A 19,614-nucleotide genomic window follows, 5' to 3' on the forward strand; every position below is an offset into this window, starting at 1 on the left:
GTTCAGCAGACAGATGAACTGTCTGAATAAACCAGCCCTGAGCGCCAGCACCCACACACGTCCTGGTATGCCATCGGGGCCGGGAGCGGTGTTCCGCGCTCCGAGACGCCTGACTGCTCGTTCCAGCTCCGGATCCTTCACTCCTAACTCATCAGACCACGTGGTCGGGTCTAACGGGAGAGGGTCTTGTTGACCTTCCTGGGCCCTGGGAAACAGTGTGCTGACCACCGTCTCTACCAGAGCGGGTTCCAGGGTTTCGGTCAACGGAGGGACCCACGGACGCAGCCTGCCCAGTACTGATTTGTATGGTCGGCCCCATGGATCCCTGTTGAGACCCTCCAGGAGCTCCTTCCAGGACCGAGCCTTCGCATCTGCAATCGCGAAACGAAGCGCGTTTTTGGCCTCCCGATAAGCGTCATAGGCGGTACTCTTTTCGGCCTCCGTTGCCTGGCGTCTTCTCCGTGCTCGGGTGTACTGGCGTCGACTGCGGAGACAAACCGCGTGCAGCTGCGCGATTTCCTCTGACCACCAGTACGCCCCTCTTCGCGTGGATGGCTTGGCCCGGGGCATTGACGCGTCACAGATGGACCTCATCGTTTCCCGGAACCAATTGGCCTCCTCTTCTACCCTGACGCCTTCGGCTGGTCTTCCCGCCCATGACGCTACCGTTGCAGCAGCAACTAGGCTATCTCGGTCCAGCGATTTTAATGCCCAGCGGCGTTGTGCAGTGTCCGTGCGGATGGTATGGCCAGCTGGCCGGAGGTTCACCTCAAACACGACGTGTCGATGGTCCGACAGGGTTACCATCTCCTCAGATACCCTCCATCCAGACACAAGACGTGCAGCAGGAGGAGTTGCCCATGAAAGATCCACGATCGACTCCCCCTGCCACCGCACGCACGTGGGCACGGACCCCCGGTTTAAGAGCCGTAGGTCGAGCCCAGCAGCCCATTCCAGCACTGAGTCTCCCTTAGCGTCGTCTGCCTCCCCGCCCCAGGCTCTAGAGTGGGCGTTGAAATCGCCCAGGACAAGCACGGGGCGAGGCAAGCATCTGCGAACACACAGCGCTACCGCATCCAGGTGAGACTCATACTCTGCACGGGGACTGTTGGGGGACAGGTAGCAGCCCACTACCGCCATAGGGCCCAGCTGAACCGCCACGAAGCGCAAGCCCCGCTCGAGGAGAGTGCACGGGGGGTCACCCGATCCACCGCACCAATAAACGGCGACGAATCCTCCGGTATCGCCGAACCAACGGGGGTGATTTGGCACTCGGTAAGGATCCGACGCGACTGCCATGGCAACCGAACGCTCCGCCAGAGTATGCAGGAACAAGTCCTGTGACTCTCGGCAGTGATTCAGGTTGCCTTGCAACAAGTTTATGGCTGCGAATGGGAAACCTCCATTGCCTCCCTCGGGCCCGTGTTGCCCGTTGGAACCGGCAAGCTGGCTGGGACCGGTTCATCGGCTCGGGGATTGGCAGGCAAGGCCTGCGGCTTCTTTTTACGGCCCTTTGGAGTAGTGCATCTCTTGCTGCCTAGCCGGTGGTCTGATGGCCTACCGAGGTCGGCACAAAGAGGGCATTTCGGCCTATCCGCCCTGCACTGGTTTGCGCGATGACCGGTCTCCCCACAAGTGTAGCACCTGTCGCTCCTGTCAACAGAGTTGGGGCACTGGCGGCGGACGTGGCCAGTCTCGAGGCAGCGGTAGCACTGCATTGGTCTGGCCGCCAGGACCTCAACTCTCGCCGATGCCCACCCCACGCGGATGCGCTTCGCTGCTGCCAGCTTGCGCACCGCAGAGAGCGGGCACCAGACCCACGCCGAATTCAAACCCGACCGTGCTTGTCGGATCTCGCCCACCTTGATGTCGGCAGCCTGGCACTCTCCCGCATTCGCAATCGCCGCGGCCAACTGAACAGGCGAGATTGCCTCATCCAGATCCATGACGCGCACCTCACCCGTCTTGAAAGGGCGCGCGATATGAACCGGCATGTCGGCTAAGGCCTCCCTCATTTTTGCGGCAAGATCCTCCGCATGCTTCGAGCATTCTGCGCCAGAAACCTCTAGGACGAGGCCCCCAGTCACGGCTCGCTTCATGCGGACGGTGCTTATGCCGCAGTCACTCAGGCGCACACGCTCCTTCGCTGCTGCCATGACAGCAGCGTATGTGACGTCTGCGCCCTCCCGAATTGTGACGGCAATAGCTGCCGATGAGGGAGGCTTCGCCGGAACCACCTTCTTCGTCTGTGCCGGCCGCTGCGATGCAGTGACTGCTACTTTCGGCTTCTGGGCTTTCCTGCTCACTACGGTGGCCCAGGTGCTTCCTCCCGCTGCCGGAGTAGCAGAAGAAGGCACTGGTTGTGACCGAGCCACCGGAGCTGGGGTCTCCACAACCCCTTTCTTCCTCTTCCTCTTCCTTTTTTTGGCCTTAGGCCTGGGCTGTGTCCCTGGGACTGCCCCAACTGCTGGCCTATTGTGCCCGGCTGACGGTGTGGAGCCGGAACGAGGTGGGGTATTTGGAGCGGAAGCGATGGACGCAACTGCCGCCAGTTTCTTGTCCATCAAGCTCCCAATGCGCTCCATCAGGCGCCGCTCCCAATCTCCCGAAGGTTCGGGGGAAGGCCTGACAGGCGAAACCGGCGCTGCGACCTGGTCCTGGGTCTGCCGGAGTGTTGCCACCTCCTTGGCCAAGTCCTCCAGCCTCGAGCTGAGGGCGGCTACCTGAGAGCGCAGCTCTGCGTTCTCCCGCTCCAGCCTCTCCTCGTTCCGGCCCGACACCGTGCGTTCAACCAGCTCTGTGGTGGCTGCCTGCACCTGTCTCGCGGCAAGGCGAAGACTGTGGACGAAGGTGCCCTTCAAATTTCTCGACCTGTCGGCAACCCCTTCGACAGTGGACAGCTGAGCTGCAATAAAAGCATTCAGATCAGCTGTCGGTCGTCCCTGCATTTCTGCCAACAGGTCATCCACCTTTGGTAGTGCGGCCTTCGCCCTGGTGTTGGAGGGGGTGAGAGATTGGCCAAGAATCTCATCGTCCTCCCCACTTCCTTCCCTAACCGAGCGCCTTAGCACTCGGCGTTTTGAACCCGGCGGGCTGTTATTGGCTCCCGGGTTCCCCCTTTTCCTGGGCCGTTTAGACACGACGTCCGATGATGTCATTGAGATAAATGACACCACCGACGACGTGTCCGACCCGACACTGTCTCTGCGCTGAGACGTGCGCTCAAATGGGCGCGCAAATTCATTGTCACAAATTGACACACTATTACCAATTGACACATTATCACAACTTTTTTTTCCTAAATCACAAAGGTGCAAATTGCCCCCCCCCAGAATACGAGGGGCAGCCCGATAACTTGCCCAAGTGATCTATGACATATACTTCTGAAAACATTATTTTTTCTGTGTTATTTATATTTTTTTTGGATTTTATTGTTGTTTTTTGTATTTAATTAAGTATTTAATCATATTAAAATTATTTTGACAATTGTACTGAACTGGGCTCATCAAGCCCGACAGATTGAGCCCAATCTCGGGTGATTTTGGACCATAGAATCCAAAGTTAACAAAACGGCGGCCATTTTGGACGCCATTTTGAATTTCCTTGGATTGAAGTAACTCCTGACAGAATACTCGTATTGAGCTGCGGTTTTCTTTGTTATAGCTGATCCCTCATACTCTATAATATTTTATACTTTTTGACTCTACATAGAGCAACTTTTTTTATTTAGAGATTGCACAAGATTCGGATTGGTACCACTGACCCATACTTTCTGGCCAAAACCGCGTTGCTCTGGGACATCTGGATCCGGAGTTATAGGTATTTGAATTTTCTGGCAGCCATTTTGTCCGCCATATTGGAAATCTTAAAATCGCTTTATCTCCGGAACCCGACATCCAATCTCGGCGCGGTTTTTGGGCCTACACTCGGGTGGGCCAGGGCTGCTTTACAGAATATAGACCCTGACTCTACATAGAGTTTTTGCATATTTTAAATTAAAAGTGTTAATTAAGTTTTCGGTTTTTATATGGATACAGAGCTTTATTGAGCCCTGATTAATTGACCTAGAGTCAGTATTACTCACTCTACAAGAGTTTTATTTAGATTTAATTTAATTCTTTTGTTCTTCTCTGATTTGTCAACTATTATAAGTTGGCAAACGATCCTTTCTGCTAAAGAGAGCAAAGACTCTACATTATAAAATTATTGTTTGTCCATATTTTGATTGACGTGTTAAAAACTGTTTATTATTATTCACTGTAATAAACTTTGCTCTACATTTTATTGTTATTCATAAATTTTACAACTTATACAAACTTAATTGGCCATGCTAACTTTCTGAACAAGAATGGAATGCTTAAAACCGTTTCGAGGAATATGCTTTCTGTGCAATTTCTAGTTATCAGATTTTAAATTAAGTCTGTATTTTTTAAATTATTCAATAAAAACTAATGACCTTAATTTGCCCTTTCTACGACGCCACATAAGCATAATGCACAGAAAAGTACTCTGTGGCATTTGCCTACAAAAAAAGTAAATGCCAAATGCAAACGTCGCAAACGTCATGTGCGTTGATTTCTCTTTGTCGTTTGTTACAGAGAGGTTAGAATTAGAAAAACTGTTTTAATTTATTTGTTGTGGTTTTGAAACTCTACGTATAAATAATAAACCAGTGGATTCTACAACTACGATGGCGACAAGAACGACTGATTTCGAAAAAGCTGACTCTAGAAATTTGCCTGAAGTTAACAATGTTATGATTTTAGAGTTCATGACAAATTCCAGCAACCATAACATTGCTGAAATCAGAGGAGCCAAGGCTCTCATGTAAGTAAAATATTTTCCTAACTAAGTGGTAGACATTGTGTGACTGTTAGTGACAGAACTAATACTAGGTATTCATCATCATATTTTGTATTTTTAGGTCATCACGGGATAGTTACTTGTCATCAGCAGTTGGATATGTAGAAGTGCATAGAAGCCTAGGAATCTGTAGTGTCAAAGCCAGAGTTGTTCCGGAGCACAGAACACAGAAATCATACACTGTAATGGCCAAAATAAAGGAGACTGATTCTGAGATTCTTGAGTCAAATTGTTCTGATTGTGCAGCTTCTGCAGGTGAGAACTTATAAAATATTTAATTATCATTATATTAAGGTATCATATCTCATACGTATTCAATTTAAAATTGTCGTACCTACTTACCTATTCCTTTTATTTCAAGGTGGCTGCAAGCATTCACTACTGCTTTTATTTTGGCTTGAGAAGCGGAGTTGCGAACCTTCTAGCACATCCAAACAGTGCTTCTGGATAAAGCCTACCCTGGCATCTGAACGAACAAATCATGTTTTGGCAGAAGATGTATATGAAAATGTCAAGAAAATTAAGTTGGCTCCGAAAGATACTACGGTTTTGGAAAGCTTCTATGAAGAATGTACAAAAAAGGATGTAAAAAGTTCATTAATATGCAATTTAGAAGAACAATTTAAAAAACAGACTTTTAACCTATTTGACATGGCAATAGATTTTTTTGAAAAGGAAACTAATCATGGTTTTAAATATTTTAAAGAGACTTTAGATCAAACAATTACCAAAGATGTTATAGAAAAAATAAGTAAAAATACAACAGAGCAAGTGAATAGTAAATATTGGCATTACATTCGGCAGGGACGGCTTACAGCTTCAAAGCTGTATGAAGCTGCTCGTTCCAAGACTGATGGGACCTTAGTGCAGCAAATTTTAGGTGGCTATAAAGTACCGGAAACACAAGCTATAAAAAGGGGTAAAACCTTAGAAAAGCAAGTTATTGTAGAAATAGAGAAAAAACTACACATTAAAGTGAAAGAATGTGGCTTTGTTTTGATAAATAGCTTGATGGGTGCTTCACCTGACGGAGTAACTAAAGATTGTGTGATTGAAATCAAATGCCCCATCTCAGCCAAAACATTCCAAGCATATGTTAAAAACAATGAAATATGTAATAAATATAAAGCACAAATAAATTTGCAAATGAAAGCAACAGGCCTTTTAAAAGGCATATTTTGCATTGCAGATCCTTTATTTGAAACAACAAAGAAAGTTCATCTGTTTCACGTTGATTTTGATGAAGCATTTCTGACTGACATAATAGGCAAAGCGGAAACTTTTTGGGAATCATTTATATATCCAAAAATAATGTCAAGTGCCAAATGTAACTAGACTAGACTATGCCGAAATACCTGACCCTTCTGATCCTGATAGTAAGCAGCCTGCGGAAGCCATACTATAGTGCCCACAAATCATCTTGGCGGTTGAGTGAACACAGTCACAAGTCGTTTGCACACGTTTTGCACTCTGTACAGTGTATGTGTAATCATTTATTTATTTATTTGATACTTTATTGCACAAATATGAAATATAAGTGTACAAAAGGTGGACTTAATGCTAAAAGCATTTTCTACCAGCCAACCTACAGGAGGTACAGAAAAACTAGTAGCAGCAGTAAAGTATCAAATAAATAAATAAATATGTGTAATCATAATGTATGTACATAATAAATAAAACTATTTACTCATAATAGTAGTATAACTTTATTGTACATAAGACACTTAAAATAACATTTAAAACTTAAAATCTATACAATAAGGGCGGCCTTATCGCTAAAAGCTCTTCCAGGCAACCCTACGAGCTAAGAGAGGCAATTTTGAATATAAATCAGGAACCTGTACAAAAATATAAACACTAAATGGAAAGAAAATTATTAACTACTAATTTTATTAATAAATTTGTATGTGTCAACTAGTCCCTTATGTAGGACATGTAAGGAAGTAGATGAGACGGTTGAACATATTCTGTTAGCTTGTCCACCTACTACAGAAACAAGATTATCTATTCTTGGACCAACAGAGCGCCTATCTCAGCTATTGCAACACCCAGGCTTGCTACTCCAGTTTACTCAGGAGCTAGGCTGGCTGAGCTGAAATCAAGGGGATATGTACAAAGGTTCCACTCGAGAGAGCCACGTACAGGAACTTCACCCCCTGCCAGAATAGAATAGAATGTATGAATGTATGTGGGGACATCTCACACACGGCACTCCCACCCTAAGCTAGGCAGAGCCTGTAATATGGTTATCGGACAGCTGATGTATCTACACAAATACATAGATAGATATTAAATATAAATATCAACACCCATACCCGAGTATAAATATCTGTCTTTAAACAAATATCTGCCCCAGCCGGGAATCGAACCCGGGACCTTCGGCTCAGCAGTCAGGGTCACTAACCACTACACCAGTCTGCTGTCTTAAATACTTAAATGTACACATGATTTATTTTTTTATTATATCGTCTTGCAAATTTATCAGCCCACAAGCAATCATGACAATCTGGTCCATGTAACCTACATGTTTATGATTAATGACAGAGTGGGGCTTCAGCATTTTAAATTCTCTTATTCGCCTAATAACTCGTTCAACATGTATCCGCAAACTTGCAATAGTTTTGCTCTTAAGAACCTCTTCTCGAGATGGTCTCTGATTGGCATATACACTTGGAGGGCGCAACAGTTTTATATTTTTAATTGCTAATGCAGACTCAATTTCTTTGAAGCCCCTATCAGCTAGTAGCACTGCATTCGTAGGAAGGCAATCAATCAGACCACTCTTTTCTACTAGGGCTTTATCTGATATTCGTCCACCATAACCTTTAGATATAAAAGTGACAAAACCACTTGGCGTACAACCTATTAAATATTTTAAAGTATTGCAGTTTTTGTACTGAGACCAGGTTTGTGATTGCTTTAAAGGATTTGTGGGTTTTTCGATTTGAATTTCAAAACAATCTATAATCATTTGCACATTGGAAAAATTTAGTTTGAAAACCAAAGGTAAATTTCTCTTTATCTGTATAACTGATGGCAAAAATACAAAATTTTGGAAAAAATTTGCAAGCACTTCTATTCCTTGATGGAAGAAAGTTGTCATCTTTGGTCTAGTTATTTGAAATTGATCACAAATTCTGTAAAATGTGTCATTTTGTTTGATTTTGAACAATGTAATTATTAAACACAAAACACTTGTTTTAATTTCGCTTTTTTCTACTATATGGTTTAGTAACCATTCATATTGTTGAGGTAGACCCAAATACATATTTGGCATTTTATTGATCAGTGCTAAGAATTCATTTCTCAAATTAAAATCGGTTACAGGGATCTCCTCACTATCGGTTTCTGATGGAAAGTTTCTCAGTGAAGGACTAGATAACTCTTTCACATCGATAACCTCTTCCTCCCAGGTACAGCTTCTTGGACTTCTTGGATGTAATTTTGCTTTCTTAAAGCATGTGTTTGTTCCCTTATCACTATAACTCTTTTTTTCACATTGTGTTGCAGCATTCACCTAAAAAGACATTCAAATTTAAATTCTGAAGAATAATAATCTTACCATAAGAACAACTGCTACCAACATTGCTGTCAAAATTATGTAAGCTAGAGTGGTAGTGGGATGGTCATATCTACCAAAGAACCGATAACCGTTGAGGTAGACGAGTTGTCGAGTGGAGACCACAATAAGGCAAATGTAACTTGGGACGGCCTCCCACCTGCTGGCCCGACAACCTTAGGCACTTAGTTGGTAGTGCCTGGATGAGGAAAGCCGAGGACCAAGTGTTGTGGTGCTCTTTGGGAGAGGCTATTTCCAGCAGAGGACGATTGTTGGCTGATGATTATGATGAAGAACTGCACTATCTTTTAGCATACGTAATACAACATAAACACTCACACCTTGTACTAATGTACTCTCTAGGGTAGGCAGTGGTGCTGCACCTACTTTTTGCCAGTATTGTCAGTCCTCATGTAATAGGGGACAGGAATCGAACCCGGGACGTTAGGTGCTTTAGTTGTGTACTAACTGCTGCATTTTAAAATAGCATGTGAGTAATTTGTAATATGAACTTTGTGGAACATACTTACTTTGAAAGGTAAAGTTGATGCTGAGGTACTAGGCAATAAGTTTTCGTCTAGTTTTCGTTTCTTTGTAACACCAGGTGTGTGTTGTTGGAGCAAAAGCTCACGCAGAACAAGGCCTTTATTTGCCTCAACTAAAGAAATGCGTCGTAGCTGCGCAGTTGGCGCCATTTTTGGTTGCTCATTTAATAACTTGCATTTATAATAATTTTTGATATCTTCTGGCTGCATAAAAAAACGGATTATGAAGATATGCATACATAGAGGGTAAAGTACAAAAAGGAATTAAGGATATTGAATGAGCGGGGTGGTAGATAACTACGACAGACATAAATTGCTTGGTCTTTTTCCGTACCGCTTTTGCGACACACCACTTCTACACCTATTGTGTATAACATCTTATATACTTACATTTAAATGATTTTCACAACAAAACTGCAAATAAGCCGTGAAGTATTCAGTGTTTACTTGACGACACCATTCTTTTCGCAAACGTTCTAGAATTGGTACGAATAACAAATCCGGATTATCACGGCTGTTATTCGTACAAGACGGGACGAAACACTCTTTGCTTCCCATTTTGATGAGCTTCAATTCAATTCAATTTTGTTTTTGTGGCTCTCAGTGTTATTTGTTGACAATGGATGACAATTGACATTCTACCTCCCTCACTGACGTTAAGTGAGACTTGCACAGAGTAGATTTTTTTTTTTTGGCGCAGGCAAAGATAGTTATTTTGTCGGTGGTCTGTGACGTCATACATCCATTCAGCCGACCAAATTTTAAAATTATATTAAAAATAGTTGTAATGAATAAAAATAAAAAATAACGAAATTAGTTTCTTAAAATGGTCTATATTTTCGAAATAAATTATAAAAAATACATATCATAAATTGGTAGCATGGCCAATTGTACAAATTGACACGTTCCTAAAGAACGAATCATGTTCGGACACCGCACGCCTGTACGTAAATTCAACAGCGCAGAGAAAAAAGAGACAAATTCTCAGTCCCAAGAGGCCGGACAGATGCGGGCTTCACACGTGCGACGTAGCATTGGTGAGTGGGAGGCTGTAAACCCGAGCCAAAGCTCCTCAAACCCTGCCCCCCGAGCGGCGCTGGTTGCCGTGGCAGCTCCGTGCAAAGTTATGTCACCACTGACACAGGGGTTAACCGGTGAAGGAGCCGAAAAACTCACTGAAACAGCAATCTCGCCCAAGCCCAAGTACAAGAATAGGACCTCAGAGGCCCGGGCATGCCTCACTAGCGCTAAATTGCAGCTGGGAAAGGCGCGAAATCTAAGGACAGATATAAAAAACGAAGTGACACAGACGATAGAGCGCCTATACCAGCTCGTAAAAGACTCGGAAACGGACAAAGGAAGAGGAAAGGAGAGCGAAGTGATGAAGGAAAAAGATAGAGAGCCAATAGACAAAGAGGCAGAAAGCAAACCAACCCCTCCGATAAATGACCTAAGCGGAGAAATTATCAGGGCTTTAGAAACTCATACCGAAAAGCTAAGGTTGGCAAACGAGAAAATGGATGAACTCAAAACCCAACTTGATGCAAGCCTCAAGCTCTCGTACGCAGAGGTTTTGGGAGCCAGTTCACCCAGAACTGCTCCACTGGAGTCTAAGGCTAGTCACTCTATCTCCAGTAACGGACCTAGTCACTCTATCATCATTTCGTCTGATGAGGGTAACGATACGAGTGACCAAATCCTCACTAAAATAAGGGAGGCCATCCAACCAAGGGAAAATGGCTTCCAAATTCAAAAAGTGAGAAAGGCTAAAAACCAAAAAGTGGTTCTTAGCTGTCAGTCGAAGGAAGAAGCCCAGAAGGTTACGGAAAAAATTAAGACATCTGGCAAAGCATTACAAGTGGAGACAGCAGTAAACAAAAACCCGTTGGTAATTATAAAGAATGTTCTGAGCTACAACACTGACGACGACATCATTAACTCCCTTAGGTCACAAAACAAACAAGTCACTTCGGACCTAAGCGAGGATGAGCTGAGAGCCACAGTACGGTATCGACGAAGAGCAAGGAACCCACACGAGAACCACGTGGTGCTCCAGGTGTCCCCAAAGCTCTGGCAGAGGTTGACGACGGCTGGAAGGGTTCATATAGACCTGCAAACAAGACCGGTCATGGATCAGTCACCGCTAGTGCAGTGCACAAAGTGTCTGGCGTTTGGACATGGCCGGAAACTCTGTAAGGAACAAACTGACCTTTGCGGACACTGCGGGGGCCCACACATGCGCGCTCAGTGCACCGTTTGGATCGCCGAAGAGCCCGCAACATGCAGAAACTGCCAGCTAGCCAAACTCAGCACAGACGACCACAATGCTTTCGACACCAACTGCCCGATTAGGAGAAAGTGGGACACCATAGCCCGATCAAGTGTTGCGTATTGCTAAGGGCGCCCCTGGCACTGCACCAAACAGCTGTAAAAAATGGATTAGCGTCGTCCAAGCTAACCTGCAAAGGAAGAGGCTCGCTACTGACGAACTAGTACTGGAAGCAGGTGCAAGAAAAATAGGGCTGGCGCTGATTCAGGAACCTTATATAGGGACAATCGGTGAGATGAAAAGCTACCCAGGAGTAAGAATCTTTCAGCATTCCGGCATAGCAGTATTTGACAATGACATCCGCGCTACCCTGTGTCCAACACTGACCACGGAGAATATGGTAGTGGTGAGACTGCAACTTGGAAAGACCGAAATATTGGCAGTGTCAGTATACTGGGAGGAAGACCAAGCAGTCGAACCATATTTGGATCAGTTGAGCGAGGTGGTGCGAAGTACAGGAGCTAAAAATATATTGGCAGGCGGTGACGTGAATGCGTGGAGTACATGGTGGGGAAGCGAGACCGAAAATATAAGAGGAAAAGAGGTGTCGGGAGTGCTGGAGGAGCTAGACCTCAACATTCTCAATAAAGGAGACAAGCCAACGTTTGACACAATAAGGGGAGGCAAAATATACCAAAGTCGAGTTGACATCACCGTTTGTTCTGTTGAAATGCTTGCTCTTGTGGAAAACTGGAGAGTCGATCCAACAGTAACCACTGCAGACCATAATGCCATAACTTTTAAAATCAAAATTAATAAAGATTCGGACACTACAAACACAAAAAATAGCACTAGAAAATATAACACAAAAAAAGCAAATTGGAGTCAATTTCATGAGAAAATGGCACAATTTCTACAGGACCAAAACATAAATAAAGACACAATAAATATGATCAGCACGACAGTGGAACTGGAAGAGCTAATTAACAAATACATAGATGTAACAACGATGTCATGCGACGAAGCCATTCCAAAAACCAAAATGGTGAGTAAAACACGCCTTCCCTGGTGGAATGACGAGCTTCAGAACCTGAAAAGTGAAGTCTCTAAAAAGAAGAGGAGAATTAGATGTGCTGCTCCACGACGCCGGAACTGGGTGGTGAAGGAATACCTGGAACAAAAAGAAAAGTATGAATTAGCAGTGAGCAAGGCACAAACTGAAGGATGGAAGGAGTTTTGCGGGAAACAAGACGGCGAAAGTTTATGGGATGGCATCTACAGGGTGATCGCAAAAGCAAAAAGGAGACACGAAGACATGCCCATGGTAGAGGAGGGTAGAACTTTGAGTCCGGAGGAGTCAGTGAGCCTGCTGGCTAAAACTTTCTTTCCTGAAGACTGCACAAATGGGGACACAGCCGAACATCTGGCTACAAGGGAAGCAGCTGTGAAGTCTACTGAGATAAGACAAGACGACTCATGGGATCCACCTTTCACAGCTGACGAACTTAGATTTGCAGTGAGAAGTTTTAGCTGCAAGAAGGCGCCCGGCAGTGACGGTTTTACAGCCGATATCTGCAGTGCTGCCATCGCCGCTGACGAAGAAGCATTCCTGGCCATCACGAATAAGTGCCTTGAGATAGCGCATTTCCCGATTCCTTGGAAGGAAGCCGCAATAGTGATACTCAGGAAATCTGGAAAAGAAGTCTATACTGTCCCAAAAGCACATCGACCCATTGGGCTATTGTCGATGCTGGGCAAAATCCTTGAAAAAATGCTAGTAAGGAGGATAAGATGGCATGTGTTTCCGAGGATGAACCCACGGCAGTATGGCTTTGTCCCACAAAGAAGTACTGAGGATGCACTGTATGACATCATCGGGTACATCGATTCAAAAATGAAGGACAAAAAGATCGTAGTACTAGTCTCACTTGACATTGAGGGGGCTTTTGATAGTGCATGGTGGCCTGCGGTAAAATGTCGGCTGGCTGAAAAGCGATGTCCTTGCAATCTCCGTAGGTTAGTAACGAGTTACCTGGAAGACAGGACAGTATCTATGAAATATTCAGGGGCAGAATGCAAGAGAAACACCACAAAAGGCTGCGTACAAGGCTCGATCGCAGGCCCCACATTCTGGAATTTGCTGCTTGACCCACTCATCCAGGAACTAGAGGACAGTCGTATTTACTGTCAAGCGTTTGCTGACGACGTGGTGCTTATCTTCTCCGGTGACACGGCACTAGAATTAGAGAGCCAGATCAATGTCAGTCTTGCTCGTGTGAGCGAGTGGGGGATCAGAAACAAGCTTAAATTTGCTCCGCATAAAACAAATGCGATGTTGCTGACAAATAAACTTAAGTATGATACCCCACGGCTGCGCATGGGCACCACTGATATTGAGCTGGTGAACGAAATCAAGATTCTTGGCCTTATCATTGATAGAAAACTAACCTTTCAGAGCCACGTCGCCTATGTGTGCAAGAAAGCCATTAATATATACAAAGGTTTAGCTAGAGCGGCCAAAGTGACGTGGGGCCTGAATCCTGAGGTGGTGAGAACCATATACGTGGCAGTGATTGAGCCCATAATATTGTATGCGTCGAGTGCATGGGTAAAGGCAGCGGACAAAGTGTATATTAAAAACCAGCTGAACACCGTTATGAGAGGATTCGCTCAAAAAATATGCAAGGCACATAAAACTTGTGCGGGATGCACCTATTCTGGTTGAGGGAAGTACGGCGGGCAGGGATCAGGAATGAAAGACTTCTTAATGTTCACCAGTCAGGAAGTGAGAGAGCTAGAGCTGTTGCTTGCTTGTTTTTCTTTTTGTTTTCCTTTTCGCTTTTGCCTTTTAACTGAATTCCACTGTTAGAACTGTTTTGTTCTCTGTTTACTATTTAACTGAATGCTATTTTCTGTTTGAACTGTTCTGTTCACTATTTACTATTAGACTGAATGACTGTGAGGCGCAAGCGTCGCCTTTTATACTGTTCTCTATCGAATATAGAAATCTCTCGAAAACTATGGAATGCTATGGAGAGTTCCGGAATGTACTAGAATCTTCTAGACTGTCAACGCCATCTGTTGCCAAGTAGAGTAACTGCGTTGTCTGTTAGTAGCCTATCGTTCTACTTAGTTATGCTATTTCCTACTAGATGGCGCTAGTTTCCTCACTTCCCGAGACTATTTATTTATTACGAATAACAAGAGTCAAAACTATTATTCTTGTCCCGAACATTACTCCCGCCGTGCATTGACGCCGTGGTCGTCATTGCAGATCTCGGTGAGGGACGTCTGGCTCCGCAGGCTCGGGGGGCAGGATGGCCAGCGCGCTCGTCGCTCCCTGTAGGCTCTATTATTAGTTGTTCTTGGCGACGGCGGCGGCGGCGGCGGCGGCAGCGGCGACTGCGGTGGTGCGGCGGTTTCCTTCGTCTGTGGCATTGATCTGTGGCTGTAGTCGGGACCACACTGTGGGGGCGCCCTATTAGTCTGTGGCCTCCTCGCGTAGCTATGTTGCCCACGTTCATCTTCGATGCCCATCGCCTGTCGTGGACTGTACTATGATCTTCGATTGAGGCGTGGCGACGGGCGGCGTAACGGCGACATGAACGTGTGGCTTCTGTTTGTTTTGTACACTTGGCGAGAGTACTGGTGGCGCGTCCTTCTAAGTTGCTGTGGGGGTGTGTGGGCACGATGACTGGCTCACACAGGTCATCTTCACGCGTAGTCAGGCAGTTGACTCTATTGTGTTTCTTATTCACTGTTCTCGTGTGCGCTCCGTGAAGAACCCAGCCTAGAGGCGTGTGTGAGGCGACGGGTTCATCTTGCTGTCCTTGTCGCACCTCACTCGCGATGAGAAGATGACAATTGTCTTGACCGATGAGGATCTTTGGTCTTGCTGCTTCGTACTTCAGCTGCTGTGCGATGTCACGCAGATGAGCACAATTTCGCAGATCTTCAGATTTCACCGTCTGTGCGGAGAGTCGTATGTTGTCGATGGTCCGCGCGTTAATCGTGTACTGTGCGCGTTCTCCCTGTAGAGTCACTTTGACGCGGCGAGAATGGCACGCGTTCATCTTTGTGTCGCCGATGGCAGCTATGTTGAGCGGCTCGAAGGGGCCTGTGAGGCCCGCCTGTTTCGCTATGGCCGCGTCTATGAGCGTCACGGTAGAGCCATCGTCGAGCAGAGCGTGCGTGTGTACTTCTCCCGCCGGTCCGACGATCTTGACAGGTAAGATCTTGAGATACGCGTGTGTTTTTCGCGGCGACCACACAGACGATACTGTTTCGCTGTTCTTTGTTTTCGGTGCGGTTTCTGTTGCTGTAACCGTTGATCTTGTGAAGTGCAGCAATCTATGATGGAAGTAATTACAGCCATCTTCTCCGCAGCGGATTCGCTTGCAACTGTGGGTTTTATTCTTGTAGCGAAGGCATCGGAAACATAGTCGCTGCGATTTGGCTATTTCCCATCGCGAGTTCACGTCTGTTGCTCGGAACTCTGGACACTTAGTGATGTTGTGTCCCTCTGTGGCGCAGTGGCGGCATTTTACTATTTTTTCTATGACTGTGGCCGCTGTGGTGTAAGCTCTCTGCATTCTGTTTTGACTGTGCTCTGTGGGTTCTGTCTCTGGCTGTGCGTAGGGCCCGCAGAGGTCGGCTTCTCTCTGTAGAAATCTGGAGAGCTTCAGTAGGTCCGGCTCTTCTGTAGTCTGAGTGGCGGCGTAGTCAAACCATCTGTAGCGTAGTACGGGCGTCAGCTTCTCTATGGTGATCTTCGTGGCCTCCGGGCTGTAGAGGTAGTGTATGCGGTCGAGCGCCCGCAAACTGGCGACGACGTTGAGCACGCGGCTGGCGAACACGCAGACATCGCGCGGGTTGTCCGTGAGGCGCGGCAGCGCACGCAGGCGGTCGAGTTCGGACATGGCGATGGAGTCGGGGCGGCCGAAGCGAGACTCCAGGGCGCGCATGATGTCAGTGGCGCGTGCATTCAATATCAGCAGGTTCTCGACTGCTTCCTTGGCTCTTCCTCTCAGGCTTCGTCGTAGTCTTGCCACGTTGTCTGTCTCGGTGAAGCTATCGGCTGTTTCATAGAAGCTCGCACGGAACGACAGCCACTCGTGATGTGAGCCGGCGAATATAGGCAGCTCCGTGTGGTAGCGCGGTACAGCTCTCTGTCCGGCCTGCGCGGCTAGCGCTATTGCAGATGCCAGCTCGGAGATGTTGATTTTCTGTTGCTGACTCGCTGCGGCTGGGACGTACTGTTGCGGTTGGCTTCTTGACTGTAGGGCTTCGTAGTAGGTACCCGCTTGTGGGTACGATGAGTGAAGCGGCAGCACGGCGTCAGTCGGGTAGGCCGCGGTGGCGGGGGCGGCGTGTGCAGGCGCGGCGGCGGTGGCGGCTGCATCGGGGGCGGCCGCGGCGACGGGGGCGGCGTGTGCAGGCGCGGCGGCAGTGGCGGCTGCGACGGCGGGGGCGGCCGCGGCGACGGGGGCGGCGTGTGCAGGCGCGGCGGCAGTGGCGGCTGCGACGACGGGGGTGGCAGCAACGGGGGCGACACAGGCGGGAGCGCAGGGCGCAGGCGGCGGAGCTTGTAGCTGTGGTGGCACTCCCGTTTGATCCAGCCACTCTTGTACTTTCCAACTTTCAGACGCGTGCTCCGACTGTTCTTCATCGTCGTCTTCACTACTTTCTGCTTCCAAGACGGCGATGCGTGCGGCGGCGAGCTCGAGTTGTATTCTCAGCATCTCTTCCTTGGCTCGAGCTATTCGCAGCGCACGCGCAGACTTGCTACTCTTCGACTTGCACTTCTGTGACGACGAGGCGGCGAGCTGGGGTTTCTGTGCGACAACAGCAGCGGCGGTGGTGAGAGCTTCTGTTCCGGCCTTCTTCACGGCAGCGGAAGAGGTTTCTGTGGGGGTGGCGGAGACAGAAACGGCGGCGGCACCGGCAGCGGCAGGCCCAGCGGCATCGTCGGCGGCCTCGATAGCGGCAGCGACAGCGGCGTCGGCAGCGCCAGCAGCTTCGGCGGCGGCAGCGGCGACGGCGGCGGCTCTCGTGGTGATCGGCATTCTTCTTGATCCGACTTCCAATAACGTAGTATCCGGCTCGAAGGACCAAATGTGCGGGATGCACCTATTCTGGTTGAGGGAAGTACGGCGGGCAGGGATCAGGAATGAAAGATGCTTGTTTTTCTTTTTGTTTTCCTTTTCGCTTTTGCCTTTTAACTGAATTCCACTGTTAGAACTGTTTTGTTCTCTGTTTACTATTTAACTGAATGCTATTTTCTGTTTGAACTGTTCTGTTCACTATTTACTATTAGACTGAATGACTGTGAGGCGTGTAAAGGTGTCAATAAAACACGGTGGCTGAGCTTCAACTAACTGGTTTATTCACCTACCTCCAATAGTGTACATACATAGGTACAAGTAGTATACATATATCGACATCTCTCTTCTTCAAAAATAATAGATACAAAAAAAATAAAGTTGAAAGTAGGTAAGTTTGTTTAACATCATTACATTGCAAAGCACTTCATGATAATAATAACAAGGTATCATTGAACTACCTACCTTCTATTGTTATGTTACTCGAATGTTTTATATTACAAGATATTAGGTATAACTGCATAAGAAACATAGCATCTAACAGAAACAGGGTTACAGAAATCTTACAATCCATAGTTCTACTACTAAAATAGTTATACCTAGGTAGTTGTTATTCATACTATAGTATAGGCACTCTTGTCAGTTTAAACAGGAAGAACTCCGTAGGTAAGTGAACTTATCTAATAGAAAGCCTAATATTTTAGGAACTAAAATTCTTAAACATAATATAGTAAGTATATTATTTAGTCAAATATCTGTTAAATACTCAGTAAATAACCATATTTATGTAGGAATTAAACTATTTAACTAACTTGTAATGTAGCAGTTCAGCTGGAGCGGGTCTGGACCACCGGGGAGCGACCCCTGGGTGAATCGACCTCTCTGGCCTCCCCCGAGAGTAGGGGTTGGATGCTATATTAAATATGTACTTACCCTAATGACTACTGGTTTCCTAGTGCTTAGGGCTGGTACTGAATGTCTCTCGAATGGTGTATACCGGGAAGCGGTCCTAGGCTAGCTCAAGTCGGTGCCGGGCCTCTGAAGGAGTCTCCGGTCGCCCTGGGGGATTATAATATGACCGTGAAGCGGTCCTAGCTATTCTATCCTTATTCCTGAGGCCCCTGGAGGGAAATAACCTCGGTAGGTGTACGGGATGGAAATGAATAACACGGATTACAATATACAACAATTAGGCGGGACTGGCTCCGCTTTATTTACAATAATAACTTATATGTCTAGTACTTACAGCTTGTAACTATATATTCACCACACAAATGCACAAATAAGGATATCTATTAAGTATCTAACTATTTAAACAGGGCCCTGAAGGGGCAAACGCGGATTTATAGCAAATAGTAGGAAAGGATAAAGGGTACAGGATCTCGGGCTAATAATGGCAGCCGCGCCGCGCTCGAAGCCTCAGTCACAACGAGGGGGTAACCAAGCTGCGCCTATCGAGACTAGATCGTCGCGACGCAGGCTATAGATACATAAATACAATAAGGGTGAGTGGGAAGGAAGCACGGGATGGGAGCTGATCAGACGCCGGAGCTGGAGTTGACGAATGGTGCCGGAGCGGCGGTCTTGCGGTGCTTTATAGGTGCGGCGGCCGTGCCGTCCCGCTTCCCCTCTGGTCACCCGGAGTGGTCTGTGCGGTGCCCCACCCCGCGGCGTTCTTGTTGTTGGCTCGGAGATGCGGGTAGGTGTGTGGCCGTTGTTGTAACGACTTCGTTACATTCTCCCCCCTCAACGGTAGAATTTTTACCTGATAAAAATTCACAAGATCTGTATACATATTGTCAAAGGGGATTATGCGGTGAAACGGTTATTTTTACGGGATTATTTGTGCATTCGGTATTATATCTTTATGCTATTATTACAAGTTACATTATTTCGGTATGCAGTATGCATTATTATTTACTTTAGCAAAAAAACAAGATTATAAGGTATATAGTACATGAGCATTTCATCTTTGCTTAGTGCAGGTTAATTCGGACGGAAACGGAGTATTCGGTATTCTTTTCTATACAAAAGATTGTGAATATTTTGTTTTTATGAGCATGAGCAAGGATAAAATGCGTGGTTGGTTTTACTTACATTGTAGGCTATGTACAACTTATTGTGTACTCGGTATACATTTTCCTTCTTATATAATATAGTTTCGGTTATTTACGGATGCAATTTACTAAGTTCTTTACATTGCAAATCAATTAAAAGTTAAAATTTATGCGGCGCATGTGCCCTTGCGCTGCTGAAATTTACTCGGTTCGGTTTGAC

General features: G+C 46.4%; 3 protein-coding genes and 1 long non-coding RNA gene across 4 annotated transcripts; 1 reads left to right on the plus strand and 3 right to left on the minus strand.

Moving 5' to 3' along the window:
- Nucleotides 1-1,379: 1,379 nt before the first annotated feature.
- Nucleotides 1,380-3,158, minus strand: LOC125488950. The gene has a single exon (XM_048623062.1). It carries the CDS (start codon nucleotides 3,156-3,158, stop codon nucleotides 1,380-1,382), a length of 1,779 nt encoding a protein of 592 aa, XP_048479019.1.
- A 1,170-nt stretch (nucleotides 3,159-4,328) lies between these two features.
- Nucleotides 4,329-6,449, plus strand: LOC125489025. The gene is made up of 3 exons (XM_048623294.1): nucleotides 4,329-4,827; nucleotides 4,925-5,118; nucleotides 5,225-6,449. Exons 1-3 carry the CDS (start codon nucleotides 4,691-4,693, stop codon nucleotides 6,196-6,198), a joined length of 1,305 nt encoding a protein of 434 aa, XP_048479251.1. The 5' UTR covers nucleotides 4,329-4,690; the 3' UTR covers nucleotides 6,199-6,449.
- A 777-nt stretch (nucleotides 6,450-7,226) lies between these two features.
- On the minus strand, nucleotides 7,227-9,565 carry LOC125489024. The gene is made up of 3 exons (XM_048623289.1): nucleotides 9,358-9,565; nucleotides 8,953-9,171; nucleotides 7,227-8,380 (listed from the first exon to the last, which is right to left on the minus strand). Exons 1-3 carry the CDS (start codon nucleotides 9,523-9,525, stop codon nucleotides 7,313-7,315), a joined length of 1,455 nt encoding a protein of 484 aa, XP_048479246.1. The 5' UTR covers nucleotides 9,526-9,565; the 3' UTR covers nucleotides 7,227-7,312.
- An 8,945-nt stretch (nucleotides 9,566-18,510) lies between these two features.
- On the minus strand, nucleotides 18,511-19,614 carry LOC125488930. The gene is made up of 2 exons (XR_007266605.1): nucleotides 19,435-19,614; nucleotides 18,511-19,102 (listed from the first exon to the last, which is right to left on the minus strand). It is a non-coding gene; the product is annotated as an uncharacterized LOC125488930 (long non-coding RNA).

This window comes from Plutella xylostella, chromosome 9 (assembly GCF_932276165.1).
Source record: "Plutella xylostella chromosome 9, ilPluXylo3.1, whole genome shotgun sequence".
NCBI lineage: Eukaryota > Metazoa > Arthropoda > Insecta > Lepidoptera > Plutellidae > Plutella > Plutella xylostella.